Source organism: Rana temporaria, chromosome 4 (genome assembly GCF_905171775.1).
Source record: "Rana temporaria chromosome 4, aRanTem1.1, whole genome shotgun sequence".
Lineage (NCBI taxonomy): Eukaryota > Metazoa > Chordata > Amphibia > Anura > Ranidae > Rana > Rana temporaria.
This window is the reverse complement of record NC_053492.1, coordinates 21,655,421-21,678,293: the sequence shown is the minus strand read 5'-3', so window position 1 is coordinate 21,678,293 and position 22,873 is coordinate 21,655,421. Positions and strand designations below refer to the sequence as shown.

General features: G+C 45.5%; 1 protein-coding gene across 1 annotated transcript in view; it reads right to left on the bottom strand.

Annotated features, from left to right (window-relative positions):
- Window positions 1-22,873, bottom strand: part of DNAJC27 (DnaJ heat shock protein family (Hsp40) member C27) — a 72,970-nt gene that overhangs the window by 32,772 nt on the left and 17,325 nt on the right. The window contains exon 3 of the mRNA XM_040348112.1: window positions 2,423-2,505. Coding sequence (XP_040204046.1) covers window positions 2,423-2,505 — 83 coding nt within the window. The remainder of the gene's footprint in view (window positions 1-2,422; window positions 2,506-22,873) is intronic.

Genomic DNA, 22,873 nt, shown 5'->3' with positions numbered 1-22,873 from the left:
CACAGGAGACGGTCAGGAGACTGCAGACATGGCACAGGAGACGGTCAGGAGACTGCAGACATGGCACAGGAGATGGTCAGGAGACTGCAGACATGGTACAGGAGACGGTCAGGAGACTGCAGACATGGCACAGGAGACGGTCAGGAGACTGCAGACATGGCACAGGAGACGGTCAGGAGACTGCAGACATGGCACAGGAGATGGTCAGGAGACTGCAGACATGGCACAGGAGACGGTCAGGAGACTGCAGACATGATACAGGAGATGGTAAGATTATGTTGACACATTACATAAGCCTGCTAAAAAATAAATAAAATAAAAAAAACACTATTTCAGGGCAATGGGAATGCAGACCATTGTCTGCAAGGACCCCACAACAAGTGAAAAAGGGGGCCACAGGTCCCTCGTTCATGTCCTGTAGTTATGTTTTTATTTTACCGCACCACTTGCATTACTCCCCATACCATCCACACCAGGCTTGTAAAAGTCTTGGAGCAGCAGCTGCTGGAAACCAATTACCTACTGGCACACCCCCAGAACTACATCTCTCAAAAGCCCATTCCCTACACACAGTGGGCCAGATTCAGATAGGTCAGCGGATCTTTAGATCCGCGTAACCTATCTGATTTACGTTACGCCGCCGCAAGTTTTTCAGGCAAGTGCTTTATTCAGAAAGCACTTGCCTGTAAAGCTGCGGCGGCGTATCGCAAATCCCCCGGTGGAATTAAAATTTGCCGGGTAGAGGGCGTTTAAAATTTAAATCAGGCGCGTCCCCGCGCCAAACGAACTGCGCATGCGCCGTCCGTAAACTTTCCCAGCGTGCATTGCTCCAAATGACGTCATTGGTTTCGACGTGAGCGTAACTTACGTCCAGCTATTTTCTGAATCGACTTACGCAAACGACGTAAAAATTTTAAAACTCGGCGTGGGAACGACGGCCATACTTAACATAGGATACCCCTCACATAGCAGGGGTAACTATATGCCGGAAAAAGCCGAACGCAAACGACGTAAAAAAAAAAATGCGCCGGGCGGTCGTTCGTTTCTGAATCGGCGTAAATCCTTATTTGCATATTCGTTGCGTACAAAAACTTTAACGCTACCTAGCGGCCGGCCTGGAATTGCAGCCTAAGATCCGACGGTGTAAGTCACTTACACCTGTCGGATCTTAGGGATATCTATGCGGAACCTGATTCTATGAATCGGGCGCATAGATCCGACCGACGGAACTCAGAGATACGACGGCGTATCTCTTTCTTAATCTGCCCCAGTGTGTAAGAAGCTGCACTGTTTTGCAGGGAAATAAATCAATGTACGTATATGGAGAGAGACAGAGAGGGGTGGGCGGAGTTCAGTAGTCCAGCAGGCGGGGCCGACGATGCTGGTTGGAATTTGTGTGCTGAAAAGGCGCTGCATCATCAGCCCAAACAGGAAGTCAGGTGCTCAATGGATTTATGCCAGATTAACAGGTATTCCTCTGAACCTTTTAAAGGCATAAATCACTAGGGAATGTATCACTGGGCTGGATTCAGGTAGAATTGCGCTTTTTTTACGGAGGCGCAGGGCAACGATTTTGCCCTGCGCCCCGCAAAATTACTGCGCTGCCCTTGATTCACGGAGCAGTAGCTCCGTAAAAATTGCTTGGGCGCGCCGGCAAAATGCCCGGCGTAAGCGCGCGCAATTTAAATGATCCCGTAGGGGGCGGGAATCATTTAAATTAGGCGCGTTCCCGCGCCGTTTGTAGAGCGCATGCTCCGTCGGGAAACTTTCCCGACGTGCATTGCGGCAAATGACGTCGCAAGGACGTCATTTGCTTCAAAGTGAACGTGAAAGGCGTCCAGCGCCATTCACGAATCACTTACGCAAAGTACGTAAATTTGAAATTTCGCGACGCGGGAACGACGGGTATACGCAACATTGGCTGCCCCTGCCAATAGCAGGGGCAGCCTTACGCGAAAGACGCCGTACGGAAACGACGTAAACTGCGTACGCAGGGCTCGCGCAACGTGGTGAATCGGCGTTAGTATGCAATTTGCATACTATACGCTGAGCACAACGGGAACGCCACCTAGCGGCCATCGCAAGAATGCAGCCTAAGATATGCGGGCATAAGAGCCTTATGCCGCGCATATCTTAGGCTGCAGTCGGCGTAACGAGGTTCCTGAATCAGGAGCATTCGTTACGCCGGGGCAAGTAAGCAATTGCGCCTGTGTAACTATGGTTACACAGGCGCAATTGCTTCTTGAATCCAGCCCAGTCTTTTTTTTTTTTTTGCCCTGACCAAAATGAAAACTATTGATGGGTAAATCCCCCAAAAAAAGAGCCAACAGCCTGCTGTTAACATTCAATGCAGGTGTAACTTTATTGTTCCAGACACAAGGAGCGGAAGACGTGGCTTTCACCCAAATTATTAACCACTTACTTTGTGACACCGTAATCGATTCCGATGGTGGCCTGGTACTTGGGGACAAATCTTTTTTCACAATAACGCTTTATGATGCAGCTCTGCGGAGAAGAGAGGAAAACACAAGTCAGGGTTATCAAGAATTCCGTCATTTAAATCTGACCTCCGTCCTCTAATAGTATCGCGCTCCTCTCCTAGACTGAAATGGCCGCCTGTGATTTCACTGCGCACTGCGAGCTTCTCACAACAATGCCGATTGCCTGGAGTCCCACTTTTAACCAATATACTGCATCAAAATGATTTAACTACTTGCGTACTGGGGTCAATTCTGACACTTCTCTTCATGAAAAAATAAAATAAAACATTTTTTGCTATAAAATTATTTAGAACCCTCAAACATGATATATTTTTTTTATTTAGCAGAGCGCGGACCAGTTATAAATGGCCCGCAGGCAGGGCGGAAGTGGGGGGAGCTGGCGCCATCTGGTGGTGAGCCGTTGGTATTACAAGTTATTACCACCAGATGTGTGAGCTGGCGCCATCTGGTGGTGGCCGTTGGTATTACAAGTTAAGCATTACAAGTTTAACAGCAATTCTAATGTCATTTTTCACTATTTTCACTGCCATCTTCTTCCCTCTAATTAGAACCCCCAAACATTTTATATATATTTTTATTCTAACACCCTAGAGAATAAAATGGCGATCGTTGCAATACTTTGTTACGCCGTATTTGCGCAGCGGTCTTACAAGCGCACTTTTTTGGGAAAAAAATTACACTTTTTTTTATTAAAAAAATAAGACAACAGTAAAGTTATCCCCATTTTTTTTTAATATTATGAAAGATAATGTTGCGCCGAGTAAATTGATACCCAACATGTCACGCTTCAAAATTGCGTCCGCTTGTGGAATGCCGACAAACTTTTTTACCCTTTAAAATCTTCATAGGCGACGTTTAAAAAAATCTACAGGTTGCATGTTTTGAGTTACAGAGGAGGTCTAGGGCTAGAATTATTACTCTCGCTCTACCAATCGCGGTGATACCTCACTTGTGGTTTGAACACCGTTTACATATGCGGGCGCTGCTCGTGTATGTGTTCGCTTCTGCGCGCAAGCTCGTCGGGACGGGGCGCGTTTTCTGGCTCCTAACTTTTTTAGCTGGCTCCTAGATTCCAAGCAAATTTGTCAACCCCTGGCTTAAGTACATGGGGTTTTTTTAAATGATTTTTGATGTTTAATAAATTTGCAAAGATTTCAAACAAACTTCTTTCACTTGTGATTATTGGGTTTCGTTTGTAGAATATTGAGGAACATAATGAATTTAATCCATTTTGGGATAAGGCTGTAACATAACAAAATGTGGAAAAAGTGAAGCGCCGTGAATACTTTACTGTAACAGCCAGTGCAAATGTGACAGCCACATTAATAGTGATCTGTAAGTAACTTTAACTCTCTCTTGGAAAAGATTTACTAGCCGAAAACATGAGGGTTTCCCTTTCCTAGGAAATGTATAGCCTTAGGATAAAAGCAGCATGAAAGGCTACAATTTAATAATTCAGATAAAACATCCCTCTCTGTAAATAATGGAGATGATGAACAAAAGTTTCGGTAAATGGGAAGAGATTATTCTTGGCAGAGTGGATGCCATTCCTGCTAAAAAGCAATGATATGAATAATACATAGAGAAAGCAGAGGGATCTTTCACTAATCATTACAGATCCAATACAGATGATACAGGGGTCTGAACACTAGAGGGCGCTCAAGGCTTAGACTCTAGGCCAGGGTTTCTACAAAAGGTTCTATGGGGTTCCTTGAGTAACAAGCAATTTCTGCCTCTCGGATAAATTCCCACTGACACCAATGACCATTTTAGCTATCTGTAAGGGGGGGGGGGATCCCTCCCAATGAACACAAGTTTAAGGAACATTCTTCCCACTGATCACCACGCGAATGTATCATGAGTTGTAGATATAGGGAATTTTAGTAGAGGTTCCCCCGAGACCGTAAAGTTATTTAAAGGGTTCCTCTGTTAAAAAAAAAAGGTTAAGAGAGACTTGCCTAGGCAAAGATGCCAGGGGGCACTCAGACTGTAGACGCTAAAGGGCGCTTAGGACGCAAATACTGGGTATAGAGATGCCAAAGGGCTCTCAGGATGTAGACACTGGGTATAGAGACGAGAGGGCTTTCATATTGTAGAAGCTAAGGGATGCCTAGGACGTAGACATTAAGAACCTAGATACCAGAGGGCAGTCAGACTGTAGAAGGTAAGGGGCACCTAGGATGTAGACACTCAGTACCTAGATACCAGAGGGTTCCTAGGATGTAGACACTCAGGACCTAGATACCAGAGGGTGGTCAGACCGTAGAAGCAAAGGGGTGCCTAGGATGTAGACACTCAGGACCTAGATACCAGAGGGCGGTCAGACTGTAGAAGCAAAGGGGAGCCTAGGACGTAGACACTCAGGACCTAGATACCAGAGGGTGGTCAGACTGTAGAAGCAAAGGGGTGCCTAGGACGTAGACACTCCGGACCTAGATACCAGAGGGCAGTCAGACTGTAGAAGGTAAGGGACGCCTAGGACGTAGACACTCAGGACCTAGATACCAGAGGGCGGTCAGACTGTAGAAGGTAAGGTGCGCCTAAACATAGACACTCAGGACCTAGATACCAGAGGGTGCCTAGGATGTAGACACTAAGTACCTAGATACCAGAGGGCGGTCAGACTGTAGAAGGTAAGGGGCACCTAGGATGTAGACACTCAGTACCTAGATACCAGAGGGTTCCTAGGATGTAGACACTCAGGACCTAGATACCAGAGGGCGGTCAGACTGTAGAAGCAAAGGGGAGCCTAGGACGTAGACACTCAGGACCTAGATCCCAGAGGGTGCCTAGGATGTAGACACTCAGGACCTAGATACCAGAGGGCAGTCAGACTGTAGAAGGTAAGGGGCACCTAGGATGTAGACACTCAGTACCTAGATACCAGAGGGTTCCTAGGATGTAGACACTCAGGACCTAGATACCAGAGGGCGGTCAGACTGTAGAAGCGAAGGGGTGCCTAGGACGTAGACACTCCGGACCTAGATACCAGAGGGCAGTCAGACTGTAGAAGCAAAGGGGTGCCTAGGACGTAGACACTCAGGACCTAGATACCAGAGGGCGGTCAGACCGTAGAAGCGAAGTGGTGCCTAGGACGTAGACACTTAGGACCTAGATACCAGAGGGCGGTCAGACCGTAGAAGCAAAGTGGTGCCTAGGACATAGACACTCAGGATCTAGATACCAGAGGGCGGTCAGACCGTAGAAGCGAAGTGGTGCCTAGGACGTAGACACTCAGGACCTAGATACCAAATAATATCACATAGTTTGTAAACATGATAACTTTTGCGCAAACCAATCAATATATGCTTATTGGGTTTATTGTAGTAGAATACATATTGGCCTAAATTGATGAAGAAATTTGATTTTGTACATTTTTTATTGAATATGTATTATAGCAGAAAGTAAAATAAATACTGTTTTTTTTTTTTTCAAAATTGACGGTATTTTTTTGTTTACAGCGCAAAAAAATAAAAGCGCAGAAGTTATCAAATACCAGCAAAAGAAAGCTCTATTTGTGGGAATAAAAGGACATAAATTGTATGTGGGTACAGTGTCACATGACCGCGCAATTGTCAGTTAAAGCGACGCAGTGCTGTATCGCAAAAAATGTCCTGATCGGGAAGGGGTGTACTCTTTTTTTTTATGCCATTTTGCTTTTTGTACCACCATTTTGTACCAAATAAAAAAGTTTGTAAACAAAAAAATTTAACAAAAAGAATTTAAAAAGAATAAAATATTATTACTACAACAACTAAGAAAATGATTATTACCACCCTCTATAACACAAGCACTTTCTTTATCTAGGACTTGAAAGGAATATTTCAGTAACAGAAGAATAGGATTGTGTTTTAGTGAATGGTGGTGAATGTGTCAGGACAAGTCGGTGTACGCAGAAGACGAAAACGTTTCAATAACCGAGTATACCAGGCGGCAGGGGGATACCCGACACCCCACCACCACCACATTCCAGGTTGTAAAAACTACGACATACCAGGATACCATCACCAAGCCTGCTCTGTCTGTCTGATTATCTGATGCACAAAAAAAACAATGTACAACTTTTCCAACACATTTTTAAATGAAAATATCAACAATTCCACCCATTTATCACACTAGTCTAAGGAATGTGTACACTGGTTATCTTATGACAAAGGGACAGCTCCCTATGAATCCAGATCCTACTGATCCCTGTTGGGACTGCACTGATAATTAGTGTCTGCAGAGAGCACCATTCTGGACTGTACACAGGGCCGGAGTGGGACTCATTTTCAGCCCTGGAGTTTCATGCCTTAGACCAGCCCACTTTAGTTCACGATTATTAAAATAATGTAATTAAAACCTCAAAATATAAGGTTGCAATGGCGCACTGTTCTCTACAGCCTGTAATTCATAGTATTTTTCAAAAAATATTTCCAATTCAGTGCAAATACAGTAACCTAAGTTTTGCTTCACAGTGAAGATTTATTAGAACAATAAATAACAGGACAGTATCAGAATCTATTTTCTTTAAGAATTAGTATTCATAAATATCCAAACATTGAAATGAAGAACAAAATATAACAAAAACAAATATATTAAACAAAATAAATAAAAGATTAAAATAAAATGTATTGCACTTTCTAATGATAGTATCATCTTTTTCAAGGAAGCAGCTGCTTTACAACTTCAAATATTTTTCACAAATGAGAACATTAGCTAAAGAATAAAACAAGTATTGCACTGTTATTTGACTTTTTTTCACAGTATAACTTTCTGTTTCTAATGATTGTTTCATCTTTTTCCTCTGCATAAGTTTAGGAAACATGGACAACCCTAAAACATTAATAAACGCCTGAGCAGAGCACTGGTCTCTGCAACTTTATCTATCACAGTGTCATTGTCCAAAGACATGAGAATTTCTTTCTCAGTGCACATGAGCATGAATGCCTCAAGGTTCTTTTGGGTTAAAGTGCTCCTGAGCCTGTTTTTTATGAATTTCACTGTTGAGAAGCTTCTCTCACAGGCTACTTGTGTGATAGACAGTGTTAATAGCAACTTGTATGCGAGTCCAATCACATGGTAGGCATCAGTTAGAAGATTGTACTGAGAGAGAATGAGATGAACACAAATGACACAGTTTTTACAGGAGGAACAAGTTTTGCTCTCTAATTCGACATCTTGCTGCTGTTCCATTGAAGGATCCTCATCACCTCCTTGTGGGATATCACTAGCTGTCCTGACAATGTAACCCTCCAGACGGGACATTTTTAGTCTGTCCCACTGAGATGCAAGGCTGTACAGTTCACCACATAATGTGCCAACTGTAGCCCTGTCATCAAATTTAAGCAGACATTTGCTTATTTCTTCCAGAGCTGAGCTGGGAAGTCCATGTTCCCTCACATGAGCAAAGTTTCTAGGGTCTAAACAGGCAAAATCTGAACAAAGCTTTGCATTAGCAGAAAATCTCCTTTGGATACTGGCTGTTACTGTGTCTACAATGACATTGTGTACTTTTACTTCAAAGTCAGTATCAGCTGATGCTAACTGCTCATCTTCTGCAAGCTCTCCTGGCATTCTTTTCTTTTTTCTGATCCTTCTCTCAGAAAAGGCAGCCTGCACTACAAGCTCACACTCTTCCTCCCCTTGCAACTTTCCATTTGCCCATGTCACAAACTTATCAGCTGCAAACTTAACTCCTTCAAAGTCCCTGGCACACTTCCTGAGACCCTCCTCTGTCCCCTCAACCAGACGTTGAGCTGTGATGATATCCATTCCCTTTGTCTGTAAGTATTTTGAAAGGGGAGATGTAAGCTCAAAAATGCGAAGGAAGAGTTGAGCAGTGACCACTGTCTCATACTTCAAAAAGCCTTCTATAAATCCCTTTGCCTTGGCCCTCACAGTTGGCTTTTGTGTACTGTCATCTAAAATGGTGTCTAAAGTCATAAGCACTTCAAAAAACAAGCCTTCCTGAGGATTCCCGAAGCACCCAAACACTTTACTTAGTGCCTGATCCTTAGCCCACCACCTAGTTGGCCCTATTGGGCACAGTCGTCTGTGATGCTTGTCCTGACTCTTCTCCTCCCACTTCTGCATGCGCATGTGTGACTCTCTTAAAAAAACTGCTACATCGTTAAGCAGTGAAAACAGAGAAGCACTTTCCACAACACTGCCTGTTGTCTCTGCCAGTACAAGATTCAAAAGATGTGCATAACACCAAATATGAACCTGATTGGGGGAATGCTCAGAGAGGAGTGTAGAAAACCCCCTAAACTGACCCTGCATATTAGCTGCACCATCTGTTGAGTTGCCCACACATGTGCCAATGTCAATATTAAGGTTCAGTAGCACTTTTTTCAGAAGCGCTACAAAATTCTGGCCAGTAGATGACTCACAGTCCACCATAGCAATCAGTCTTTCGTGAACGACATCTGTCACATATCGAAGTATGATTGAACACTGGTCTTTGGAGGTGATATCTTGGGTAGTGTCAATTTGAACTGAAAACATGCCAGCTTGTCTCACTTCATCTGCTATAGTCACCTTTATCAGTTGGCTAATGACATCCACAATTTTATTTATTGTCTCTTTTGACAGCAGAGTAACTAGACCTCCTCTGCCTTTTGCACCAGTTTCATGCTGCTTTTTGCTGTTTTCAATGCAAGTGTTAACATGCTGTTGGAGGCAAATGTCATATCTACTTAAGAGTAGAATCAACTCCAGGACATTACCATGATTAACAGAAATGTTTTCTAAGCTATAACCTGCCTCTTCTTTATCTCCCCTGTAGCTAAGGCCACATTTGCCTATGACTTTAACAACATCCACTATACCAGGGGTCTTGAATTAAAATTCAAGGAGGTCCGGTCACTAAAATTTTCTTTGGGCCGAGGTCCGAATCTCAAGTCCCCATTTTTTCCCATCACAGCGCCCCTTTATATCAGGTGCCCCCATCACAGCGCCCCTTTATATCAGGTGTCCCCATCACAGCATCCCTTTAAATCAGGTGTCCCCATCACAGTGCCCCTTTACATCAGGTGTCCCTATCACAGCACTCCTTTACATCAGGTGTCCCCATCACAGCACCCCTTTACATCAGGTGTCCCCATCACAGCACCCCTTTACATCAGGTGTCCCCATCACAGCACCCCTTTACATCAGGTGTCCCCATCACAGCACCCTTTACATCAGGTGTCCCCATCACAGCACCCCTTTACATCAGGTGTCCCCATCACAGCACCCCTTTACATCAGGTGTCCCCATCACAGCACCCCTTTACATCAGGTGTCCCCATCACAGCACCCTTTACATCAGGTGTCCCCATCACAGCACCCCTTTACATCAGGTGTCCCCATCACAGTGCCCCTTTACATCAGGTGTCCCTATCACAGCACCCCTTTACATCAGGTGTCCAATCACAGTGCCCCTTTACATTAGGTGCCCCCATCACAGTGCCCCTTTACATCAGGTGTCTCCATCACAGCACTCCTTTAAATCAGGGATCCCCATCACAGCGCCCCTTTACATCAGGTGTCCCCATCACAGTGCCCCTTTACACCAGGTGTCCATATCACAGCACCCCTTTACATCAGGTGTCCCCATCACAGCACCCTTTACATCAGGTGTCCCCATCACAGCACCCCTTTACATCAGGTGTCCCCATCACAGCACCCCTTTACATCAGGTGTCCCCATCACAGTGCCCCTTTACATCAGGTGTCCCTATCACAGCACCCTTTACATCAGGTGTCCAATCACAGTGCCCCTTTACATTAGGTGCCCCCATCACAGTGCCCCTTTACATCAGGTGTCCCCATCACAGCACCCCTTTACATCAGGTGTCCCCATCACAGCACCCTTTACATCAGGTGTCCCCATCACAGTGCCCCTTTACATTAGGTGTCCCCATCACAGTGCCCCTTTACATCAGGGGTCCCCATCACAGCGCCCCTTTACATCAGGTGTCCATATCACAGTGCCCCTTTACACCAGGTGTCCCCATCACAGTGCCCCTTTACATTAGGTGTCCCTATCACAGCACTCCTTTAAATCAGGGGTCCCCATCACAGCACCCCTTTACATCAGGGGTCCCCATCACAGTGCCCCTTTACATCAGAGGTCCCCATCACAGTGCCCCTTTACATCAGAGGTCCCCATCACAGCACCCCTTTACATTAGGGGTCCCCATCACAGCGCTCATTTACATCAGGCATTCCCATCAGAGTGCCTCCTTACATCAGATGTCCCCATCAGAGTCCCTCTTAACATAAAATGTGCCCATCAGCGTGCCCCTTAACATAAAATAAGGGTCATACTGATGGGCACATTTTATGTTAAGGGACACTCTAATGGACAAGTTTTATGTTAAGGGACATCCTGATGGGCACATTTTATATGAAGGGGCACTCTGATGGGCACAAGAAAATGTGCCCCTTAACATAAAATCTGCCCATCAGAGTGCTCCTTAATACAAAAAGGGCCCATCAGTGTTGCTCTTAAAATAAAATATGCCCATCAGAGTGCTCCTTAACAATAAATGTTCCCATCAGCATGCCCCTTAACATAAAATAAGGGTCACGCTGATGGGCACCTTTTATGACATAAAAGGTGCCCATCAGCGTGACCCTTATTTTATGTTAAGGGGCATGCTGATGGGAACATTTATTGTTAAGGAGCACTCTGATGGGCACATTTTATATGAAGGGGCACTCTGATGGGCACAAGAAAATGTGCCCCTTAACATAAAATCTGCCCATCAGAGTGCTCCTTAATACAAAAAGGGCCCATCAGTGTTGCTCTTAAAATAAAATATGCCCATCAGAGTGCTCCTTAACAATAAATGTTCCCATCAGCATGCCCCTTAACAAAAAATAAGGGTCACGCTGATGGGCACCTTTTATGTTAAGGGGTACTCTGAGGGGCACATTTTATTTTAAGGGGCATGCTGATGGGTATATTTTTAATGTGCACACTGATGAGCATATTTTGTTAAGGGGCACACTGATGGACACATTTTGTTGTGCCCATCAGAGTGCCCCTTAACATAAAATATACCCATCAGCATACCCCTTAAAATAAAATGTGCCCATCAGAGTGTCCCTTAACATAAAAGGTGCCCATCAGCGTGACCCTTATTTTATGTTAAGGGGCATGCTGATGGGAACATTTTTTGTTAATGGGCACTCTGATGGGCACATTTTATTTTAAGGGGTACGCTGATGGGTATATTTTATGTTAAGGGGCACTCTGATGGGCACAACAAAATGTGTCCATCAGTGTGCCCCTTAACAAAATATGCTCATCAGTGTGCACATTAAAAATATACCCATCAGCATGCCCCTTAACATAAAAAAAAGGTGCCCATCAGCGTGACAGCACAATAACAAACAAATCTGCCCATTAGTGACAACTAATTGACTTGTCACATACCTTGCATGCTGCGCGATAAGGAGAGCCCGGGAAATGCGAGCAGCAGGGGGGGCGGGGCGCGCACGTGACGTCACGCCCCAATCTCGCAAGGAGAGCCAGGAGTGGACCCGCATGCAGCAGGGGGCGGGGCACGCACGTGACGTCACGCCCCTACTCGCGGCCCGTGACTGCTTGTCTTCTCCGCTCTCAGCGTCACTGGTTGCTGGGGAAACCCGCGGCCCCAGCAATCCTACGCTGAAATTTAAAATGATAATGGCGGTCCGGGCAGAAGCGCCACCCGGGCCGGACTCGGACCGCGGGCCGCCATTTAGTGACGGCTGCACTATACGCTCCATCACCTGGCGTTTCTTTTTCACTTGCTCAGCACGTAATGACATTTGGTTGCCAGTCAACAGGCTTTTCACATCTGCATTTTGTATTTTCAGAAAGTAAGCATCTGCACTATCTCTGTGTGTCTTACTTTTTTCATGTTCCACTATCCTTTGGTGAATGTGTTTCCAGTCTTTCATGCCTCCCTTTATGAAAGGACCATCACTTACCAAAGGTGCAAATGCCAAACAAACTGAACAGTATAGAGCTTGGTTTTTTTCACAATAAGTTAGCCACTTGCGGTTTGTTCCATCTTTGCTATTATAAACCTTTGGTATAGGAACATTTAGGATTTGTTGAGGATAAGAAAAAAATGTATGTATATCCTGATACTGAGGTCGAGTAAAGTAATCAAAACTATCAACAAAATCCTCTTTATCTGCCTTGTTCCTAGTTTGTGGTTCTGGGTTCTGCTGCTGCGTTGCTGCCTCTGCTATCAGTTCCTGAGCCGACTCTACTCTCCCTTTCACACTTCCTTCTGTATCTCTAGACTCGAGTGCACCTGTATATTTAATCATAATAAAAGTATATTGTAATTTTTAACCACTTAAGGACAGAAGGTGTTTTTCAGATTCGGCGTTTACAAGACTAAAACTGTTTTTTTTTGCTAGAAAATTACTTAAAACCCCCAAACATTATATATTTTTTTTCTAACACCCTAGAGAATAAAATGGCGGTCATTGCAATACTTTTTGTCACACCGTATTTGCGCAGCGGTCTTAAAAGCGCACTTTTTTTGAAAAAAAAACACTTTTTTGAATAAAAAAATAAGACAACAATAAATTTGGCCCAATTTTTTTATATATTGTGAAAGATAATGTTACGCCGAGTAAAATGATACCCAACATGTCACGCTTAAAAATTGTGCCCGTTCGTGGCATGGCGTGAAACTTTTACCCTTAAAAATCTCGATAGGCGACGTTTAAAAAATTCTATACGTTGCATTTTTTGAGCTACAGAGTAGGTCTAGGGCTAGAATTATTGCTCTCGCTCTAACGATCGCAGCGATACCTCACATATGCGGGCGCTACTCGCGTATGCGTTCGCTTCTGTGCGCAAGCTCGTTGGGACGGGGCGCTTTAAATAAAAAAAATTGGGGTTTTCTTATTTTTATTGATTTTATCATTTTTTACACTGAAATAAAAAAAAAATGTATCACTTTTATTCCTATTACAAGGAATGTAAACATCCCTTGTAATAGAAAAAAGCATGACAGGTCCTCTAAAATATAAGATCTGGGGTCAAAAAGACCTCACATCTCATATTTAGACTTAAATGCAAAAAAAAAAAAAAATGGAAATTGTGTCATTTAAAAAAACGACAACAAAAAAATTGTCTCTTTAAGACGCTGGGCGGGACTGACGTTTTGACGTCACTTCCGCCCAGCAAAGCTATGAGGACGGGTGGGGGCCATCTTGCCCTCACTCAAGTCCTCACTGATCAGGCAGCAGCACCCAATCGCCTCCGCCGCTACCGACAGCTCCGGTAAGCGGCGGAGGGCGCAGGAGAGCGGCGGGAGGGAGGGGCCCCTCTCCCGCCACCGATAAACACCGATCTCGCGGCGGAGACCGCCGTTATCGTTTACACACCCGCCCACAGAAGAGATGGATATCTCGGTTGTGGCAGCATCTGCTGCCTTTACCGAGATATTCATCTTTAAAAACAGGACGTATATATACAGTGGGCGGGCGTTAAGTGGTTAACATATTTGCTCTTAATTACTAAATTACTATTCGTTCTTCTGAATGACAATCCTACCTGCCCATTCTGGTGTGTTGGGCTCATGACTGGAGCTTGGTAACATTACTGGGCCTTGCTCTTCACTGTTAGCAGCAAACTGGACTAGAGGCGGCTCCTGCTGAAGAGCTACAAGAAAAAGTTTGATAGACAACGTTGTTTTGCAGTTGCACGGTCACTAGCATCTTGCACTGCTTCTAACTAACGTTAGCTTACCGGCCATCTCGTCACCGTCTTCATTTGTTTTCTTTTGGAAAAATGTGCTCAGCTTGGAACATTTGGCCGCGTCAGTTTCCAAAGCTTTCTTCTTTTTTATTCGGACCTTTTCAGCACCGCCTTTACGCTTTCTGTTATCCATACTCCTCGTGTACTGGCAGAGTACCCTTACCTATGTAAAGAGTACTCCTTATCAAAGAACATATTGTCATTGTACTCCTATATACCTACATACCTGCAGGATACTCCTATCTACCTACATACCTGTAGCATACTTTACTACCTACATACCCATGTGATACGCCTTATATACCTATGTACTGGCAGCCCACCTCTATATACTGACAGAATACTCCTTATCTACCTACATACCGGCTGTCTGATCCTACCTACATTCCTGCAGGATAACTCCTATTTACCTTCATACCTGTAGGATACTCCTATCTACCTACAATACTATAATATTTTTTTTAGCAGAGAATCTAGAGAATAAAATGGCGATTGTTGCAATATTTTATGTCATACGGTATTTGTGCGGCGGTGTTTTAAACACAACTGTTTGGGAAACATTTATTTTCATGAATTTTAAAAAAATTAAAAAGTAAAATTAGCCCAATTTTTTTTGCATAATGTGAAAGATGATGTTACGCCGAGTAAATAGATACCAAGCATGTCACGCTTTATAATTGCACGCACTCGTGGAATTGCGACAAACTACGGTACCTAAAAATCTCCATAGGCAACGCGTTAAACTTTTTTTACGGTTGCCAGGTTAGAGTTACAGAGGAGGCCTGGGGCTAAAATTATTGCTCTCGCTCTGACGATCGCGGCGATACCTCAAATGTGTGATTTGAACACCGTTTTCATATGCGGGCGCGACTTCCGTATGCGTTCTCTTTGCTGCGCAAGCTCGCGTGGAGGGAGGCGCTTTAAAAAAAAAATCTTTTTTTTTTTTTATAATATTAAATTGTGTTTTTTTTTTTTACATTTTGATCACTTTTATTGCTGTCACAAGGAATCCCTTGTGACAGTAATAGGTGGTGACAGGTACTCTTTATGGAGGGTGGTGACAGGTACTCTTTATGGAGGGATCGAGCCCTCCTTTGCACTTCAAAGTATAGGCGACAATTGATGGCACAGTGCTGCGTGTGTTGGCACAGTGGCTGCGTTTGATGGGCACAGTGGCTGCATGTGATGGCACAGTGGCTGCGTTTGGTGGCGTTTGGTGGCACAGTGGCTGTGTGTGATGAGCACAGTGGCGACAATTGATGGCACAGTGCTGCGTGTGTTGGCACAGTGGCTGCATGTGATGGCACAGTGGCGACAATTGATGGCACAGTGGCTGCGTGTGATGAGCACAGTGGCGACAATTGATGGCACAGTGGCTGCGTGTGTTGGCACAGTGGCTGCATGTGATGGCACAGTGGCGACAATTGATGGCACAGTGTTGCGTTTGATGGGCACAGTGGCTGCATGTGATGGTACAGAGGTTGTGTGTGATGGCACAGTGACTGCGTTTGGTGGCACAGTGAGGCTGCAATTAATGGGGGGTTCTTTTTTAGTCAGAGAAGGCAAGCTCAAAATAACACAAACATTTTTTTTAAACTGCTATTTTTTTTATTAAAGAAATTATGGTCACCTCAGTCCAACCCCCCCCCCCCCCCAACCCCTAATACAATGATTTCATTTATTTCTTACTTTTCACACAGCACACTGTCACTCTGACTTGAAGCTTCAGCCTTCACTAGTTTTCTAGGCAGGCCAGGCGCAGCAGGCTCCTCGTGAGTCGTGACTTCTGCTCTGCAGTCTGCAAGCGCCGACACTCACAGGCACAGCTCCCTGCGCGAGTCCTCCCTCTCTCACCTCGCCTCCAGCCGCCGGCGTGACGTCACGCCACGCACGCCAGTGGAATAACCCAAGTCAATCCTCCAGGGGGGGGGGGGGGGGGGGGGCGAGGAAACGCACAGGAGGAAAGGAGCGCACTCAGCAGCCAGTGAGTCGGAATCGGCGGGCAGACAGTTTTTAAAGTGTGTCACTGGCAGTGCCGATCCTGACCTCTCTGGGGCCCTAAGCACAATTCTGCTAAGGGGCCCTCTACCTTTTTAATGCCCATTTTTCACATCAAGAAAAATGCTCTGGAGCCTACACATGACCGTTTTTAATGACCAATTAAAAAAATTGCATTTTTCTTGTCATGAAAAACGGTCGTGTGTACGCGGCATGACAGTGTTTACCAGTACACAGTGGCGGTGCGTCCATAGTGGGCGCAAGAGTGCCGCCCCCTCTCACTCCTGCACCGCAACAGAAAGCAATACATAGATTCATGCATTGCGTGAATCTATGTATTGTCGCCGGCGACGCTGCCGCCCACTATTCAGGGGGTCGGACCCCTGGCGAGCGCCGGCATCTGAATAACGGCAGCTGGTTGGCTGTGTGGAAGTGTCTATCAGAGCCACCGGCTCTGATAGGCTTTCTGATTACAGCCTATGGGCTGTAATTGGCTTCCAAATAGTTAACCAGGGGAAGCACGGTGCGTGCATTTCCTGGTTAACACTGACACGCATCTCCGCCAATCAGGTTCACCGGATTTGGTTACCAGTAACCTGATTGGCTGAAGCAACATCGAGGGCGGGAGAAGACATCGAGGGATCGTGAAGGAGGGTGACTGACGAGAAAGGTAAGTGGCGGGCGGGGGGGCAATCTGGCGTCATTTTAAGGGGCAATCTGCGGGTAATTGATGGGCACAATGGCAACAATGGCATGGCACAGTGGCTGCGTTTGGCATGGCACAGTGGCGACAATGGCATGGCACAGTGGCGACAATTGATGGGCACAGTGGCAAAAATTTATGGGCACAGTGGCAAAAATTTATGGGCACAGTGGCAAAAATTTATGGGCACAGTGGCAAAAATTTATGGGCACAGTGGCAAAAATTTATGGGCACAGTGGCAAAAATTGATGGGCACAGTGGCTGCGTTTGACGACATGGCACAGTGGCGACAATTGATGGGCACAGTGGCATGGCACAGTGGCTGCGTTTGGCATGGCACCATGGCAACAATGGCATGGCACAGTGGCAACAATTGATGGCATGGCACAGTGGCGACAATTGATGGCATGGCACAGTGGCGACAATTGATGGCATGGCACAGTGACGACAATTGATGGCATGGCACAGTGACGACAATTGATGGCATAGTGGCTGCGTTTGATGGCATGGCACAGTGGCGACAATTAATGGGCACAGTGGCTGTGTTTGGCATGGCACATTGGCAACAATTGATGGGCACAGTGGTGACAATGACATGGCACCGTGGCGACAATTGATGGCATGGCACAGTGCCAGTGGTGACAAGTGATGGGTACAGTGGCATGGCACAGTGGCTGCATTTGGCATGGCACAGTGGCAACAATGGCATGGCACAGTGGTCGACAACTGATGGCATGGCACAGTGGCGACAATTGATGGGCACAGTGGCATGGCACCGTGGCGACAATGGCATGGCACAGTGGCGACAATTGATGGGCACAGTGGCGACAATTGCTGGCACAGTAGCTGCGTTTGATGTCATGGCACAGTGGCGACAATTGATGGGCACAGTGGCATGGCACCGTGGCGACAATGGCATGGCACAGTGGCGACAATTGATGGGCACAGTGGCGACAATTGCTGGCACAGTAGCTGCGTTTGATGTCATGGCACAGTGGCGACAATTGATGGGCACAGTGGCATGGCACCGTGGCGACAATGGCATGGCACAGTGGTGACAATTGACAATTGATGACATTCAGAGTTTTTTTTCCACATAACATTCAGGAGGGTTTTTTTCCCTCACATTACATTCAGGGTTTTTTTTTTCCACATAACATTCAGGAGGGTTTTTTTTCCCTCACATAACATTCAGGGTTTTTTTTTTTTCCACATAACATTCAGGGTTTTTTTTTCCCCACATAACATTCAGGGTTTTTTTTTCCCACATAACATTCAGGAGGGTTTTTTTTCCACATTACATTCAGGAGGGTTTTTTTTTTCCACATAACATTCAGGAGGTTTTTTTTCCCTCACATTACATTCAGGGTTTTTTTTTTCCACATAACATTCAGGAGGGTTTTTTTTTTCCACATAACATTCAGGAGGGTTTTTTTTTTTCCACATAACATTCAGGAGGGGTTTTTTTCCACATAACATTCAGGAGGGGTTTTTTTCCCTCACATAACATTCAGGGTTTTTTTTTTCCCTCACATTACATTCAGGGTTTTTTTTTTCCACATAACATTCAGGAGGGTTTTTTTTCCCTCACATTACATTCAGGAGGGTTTTTTTTCCCACATAACATTCAGGAGGGTTTTTTTCCCCTCACATTACATTCAGGGTTTTTTTTTTTCCACATAACATTCAGGAGGGTTTTTTTTTCCACATAACATTCAGGAGGGTTTTTTTTCCCTCACATAACATTCAGGAGGGTTTTTTTTTCCCTCACATAACATTCAGGAGGGTTTTTTTTTTCACATAACATTCAGGAGGGTTTTTTTCCCTCACATAACATTCAGGGTTTTTTTTTCCACATAACATTCAGGAGGGTTTTTTTTTCCACATAACATTCAGGAGGGTTTTTTTCCCTCACATTACATTCAGGGTTTTTTTTTTTTCCCACATAACATTCAGGGTTTTTTTTTTTCCACATAACATTCAGGGTTTTTTTTTCCCTCACATTACATTCAGGGTTTTTTTTTTTCCACGTAACATTCAGGAGGGTTTTTTTTTTCCACATAACATTCAGGGTTTTTTTTTTTCCCTCACATTACATTCAGGGTTTTTTTTTTCCACATAACATTCAGGAGGGTTTTTTTCCCTCACATTACATTTAGAGCCGGTTCACACAGGGGCGGCACGACTTCGGGGGCGACTCGGCCAGGCGACCTGAAAACGATTTCCAAGGCGATTTGCAAAATGACTTCTGTATAGAAGTCAATGCAAATCGCCCCGAGTCGCCCCCGAAGTAGTACAAGAACCTTTTTCTAAGTCGCGTCGCTCCTATTAGAACGGTTCTATTCACTACAATGGGACGCGACTTTTTTTTCCACATAACATTCAGGAGGGTTTTTTTTTCCACATAACATTCAGGAGGGGTTTTTTTCCCTCACATAACATTCAGGAGGGTTTTTTTTCCCTCACATAACATTCAGGAGGGTTTTTTTTTCCACATAACATTCAGGAGGGTTTTTTTTTTCCACATAACATTCAGGAGGGTTTTTTTCCCTCACATTACATTCAGGGTTTTTTTTTTTTTTCCACATAACATTCAGGGTTTTTTTTTTTCCACATAACATTCAGGGTTTTTTTTTTCCCTCACATTACATTCAGGGTTTTTTTTTTCCACATAACATTCAGGAGGGTTTTTTTCCCTCACATTACATTTAGAGCCGGTTCACACAGGGGCGGCACGACTTCGGGGGCGACTCGGCCAGGCGACCTGAAAACGATTTCCAAGGCGATTTGCAAAATGACTTCTGTATAGAAGTCAATGCAAATCGCCCCGAGTCGCCCCCGAAGTAGTACAAGAACCTTTTTCTAAGTCGCGTCGCTCCTATTAGAACGGTTCTATTCACTACAATGGGACGCGACTTTTTTTTCCACATAACATTCAGGAGGGTTTTTTTTTTCCACATAACATTCAGGAGGGGTTTTTTTCCCTCACATAACATTCAGGAGGGTTTTTTTTCCCTCACATAACATTCAGGAGGGTTTTTTTTTCCACATAACATTCAGGAGGGTTTTTTTTTCCACATAACATTCAGGAGGGTTTTTTTCCCTCACATTACATTCAGGGTTTTTTTTTTTTCCCACATAACATTCAGGGTTTTTTTTTTTCCACATAACATTCAGGGTTTTTTTTTCCCTCACATTACATTCAGGGTTTTTTTTTTTCCACGTAACATTCAGGAGGGTTTTTTTTTTCCACATAACATTCAGGGTTTTTTTTTTCCCCTCACATTACATTCAGGGTTTTTTTTTCCACATAACATTCAGGAGGGGTTTTTTTTCCACATAACATTCAGGAGGGTTTTTTTTCCACATAACATTCAGGAGGGTTTTTTTTTCCACATAACATTCAGGAGTTTTTTTTTTTTCCACATAACATTCAGGAGGGTTTTTTTTTCCACATAACATTCAGGAGGGTTTTTTTTCCCTCACATTACATTCAGGGTTTTTTTTTTTTCCACATAACATTCAGGAGGGTTTTTTTTTCCACATAACATTCAGGAGGGTTTTTTTTTCCACATAACATTCAGGAGGGTTTTTTTTCCCTCACATTACATTCAGGGTTTTTTTTTTTCCACATAACATTCAGGAGGGTTTTTTTTTCCACATAACATTCAGGAGGGTTTTTTTTCCCTCACATAACATTCAGGAGGGTTTTTTTTCCACATAACATTCAGGAGGGTTTTTTTTTCCCTCACATAACATTCAGGAGGGTTTTTTTTTCCCTCACATAACATTCAGGAGGGTTTTTTTTTCCCTCACATAACATTCAGGAGGGTTTTTTTTCCCTCACATAACATTCAGGAGGGTTTTTTTTCCCTCACATAACATTCAGGAGGGTTTTTTTCCCTCACATAACATTGAGGCTAGGTTCACACCTATGCGAATTGAGTGCGGTTTAAACCGCATCTAATTCGCAGGACATTTCAAAATACATTGTTTTCAATGAGGCTGGTTCACATATGTGCGATGCATTCGCACTGCGTATTGCCTCCAAACCGCATGCGGTTTTTATGTCTTGCGGTGCGGCTCAGGTGCGAATTCAGTCCCATTATCTTCTATGGGTACGCATCTAATTCGCACATGTGTTCAGTTCTCTGCAGGAGTTTCTCTCATTCAGCTCAATACAATTCTCCCCCACTCTCCTCTCACCCGGAAGTTCTCCCAGGTCTCCAAATTCGCACCTGATCTGCAACTAAACCGCAGTTGATCTGCAGAACACCCTCTAGAGCAGACCTGGGCAAACTACGGCCCGCGGGCCGTATACGGCCCGGCGGACCTTTTAATCCGGCCCACCCCCGCCGCCGAAACCGCCGCCGCCGCGTTAATCACCGCGGCGGGGAACATTAGACAGCGTTCGTTTGAACAGCTGTTTTCCCCGCCGCGCATAGACACTCCCCCTTGGACGGATCTGTCCAATCGCGAGCAAGGGGGAGTCACATAGACACTCCCCCTTGCTCGCGATTGGACAGATCCGTCCAAGGGGGAGTGTCTATGCGCAGCGGGGAAAACAGCTGTTCAAACGAACGCTGTCTAATGTTCCCCGCCGTGGTGATAACAGTAGGCAGGGCCGGGAGGGGTCACACGCAGCCACTTGTGCCAACACACGCAGCCACTTGTGCCAACACATGCAGCCACTTGTGCCAACACACGCAGCCACTGTGCCACCATAAATTGTCGCCACTGTGCCAATCACACGCAGCCACTGTTCCCAAACACAGCCACTGTGCCAATCACACGCAGCCACTGTGCCAATCACACGCAGCCACTGTTCCCAAACACAGCCACTGTGCCAATCACACGCAGCCACTGTGCCAATCACACGCAGCCACTGTGCCAATCACACGCAGCCACTGTGCCAATCACATGCAGCCACTGTGCCCATCAAACGCAGCCACTGTGCCAATAACACGCAGCCACTCTGCCCATCAAACGCAGCCACTCTGCCCATCAAACGCAGCCACTCTGCCCATCACACGCAGCCACTGTGCCAATCACACGCAGCCACTGTGCCAATCACACGCAGCCACTGTGCCAATCACACGCAGCCACTGTGCCAATCACACGCAGCCACTGTGCCAATCACACGCAGCCACTGTTCCCATCAAACGCAGCCACTGTTCCCATCAAACGCAGCCACTGTGCAATCAATTGTTGCCACTGTTCCCAAACACAGCCACTGTGCCAATCACACGCAGCCACTGTGCCAATCACACGCAGCCACTGTGCCAATCACACGCAGCCACTGTGCCAATCACACGCAGCCACTGTGCAATCAATTGTTGCCACTGTTCCCAAACACAGCCACTGTGCCAATCACATGCAGCCACTGTGCCAATCACAGGCAGCCACTGTGCCAATCACAGGCAGCCACTGTGCCAATCACACGCAGCCACTGTGCCAATCACACGCAGCCACTGTGCCAATCACACGCAGCCACTGTGCCAATCACACGCAGCCACTGTGCCAATAACACGCAGCCACTGTGCCAATAACACGCAGCCACTCTGCCCATCAAACGCAGCCACTGTGCCAATCACACGCAGCCACTGTGCCCATCAAACGCAGCCACTTTGCCATCACATGCAGCCACTGTGCCAACACACGCAGCCACTGTGCCAACACACGCAGTCACTGTGCCATCAATTGTCGCCACTGTGCCCATCAAAGGCAACCACTGTGCCATCACACGCAGCCACTGTGCCATCACATGCAGCCACTGTTTAATCAATTGTTATTGATTAAACAGTGGCTGCCTGTCCCAAGCCTCTGTCCCCCTCCTGTGTCATGTCCCCAGCGTCTGTCCCCCTCCTGTGTCATGTCCCCAGCGTCTGTCCCCCTCCTGTGTCATGTCCCCAGCGTCTGTCCCCCTCCTGTGT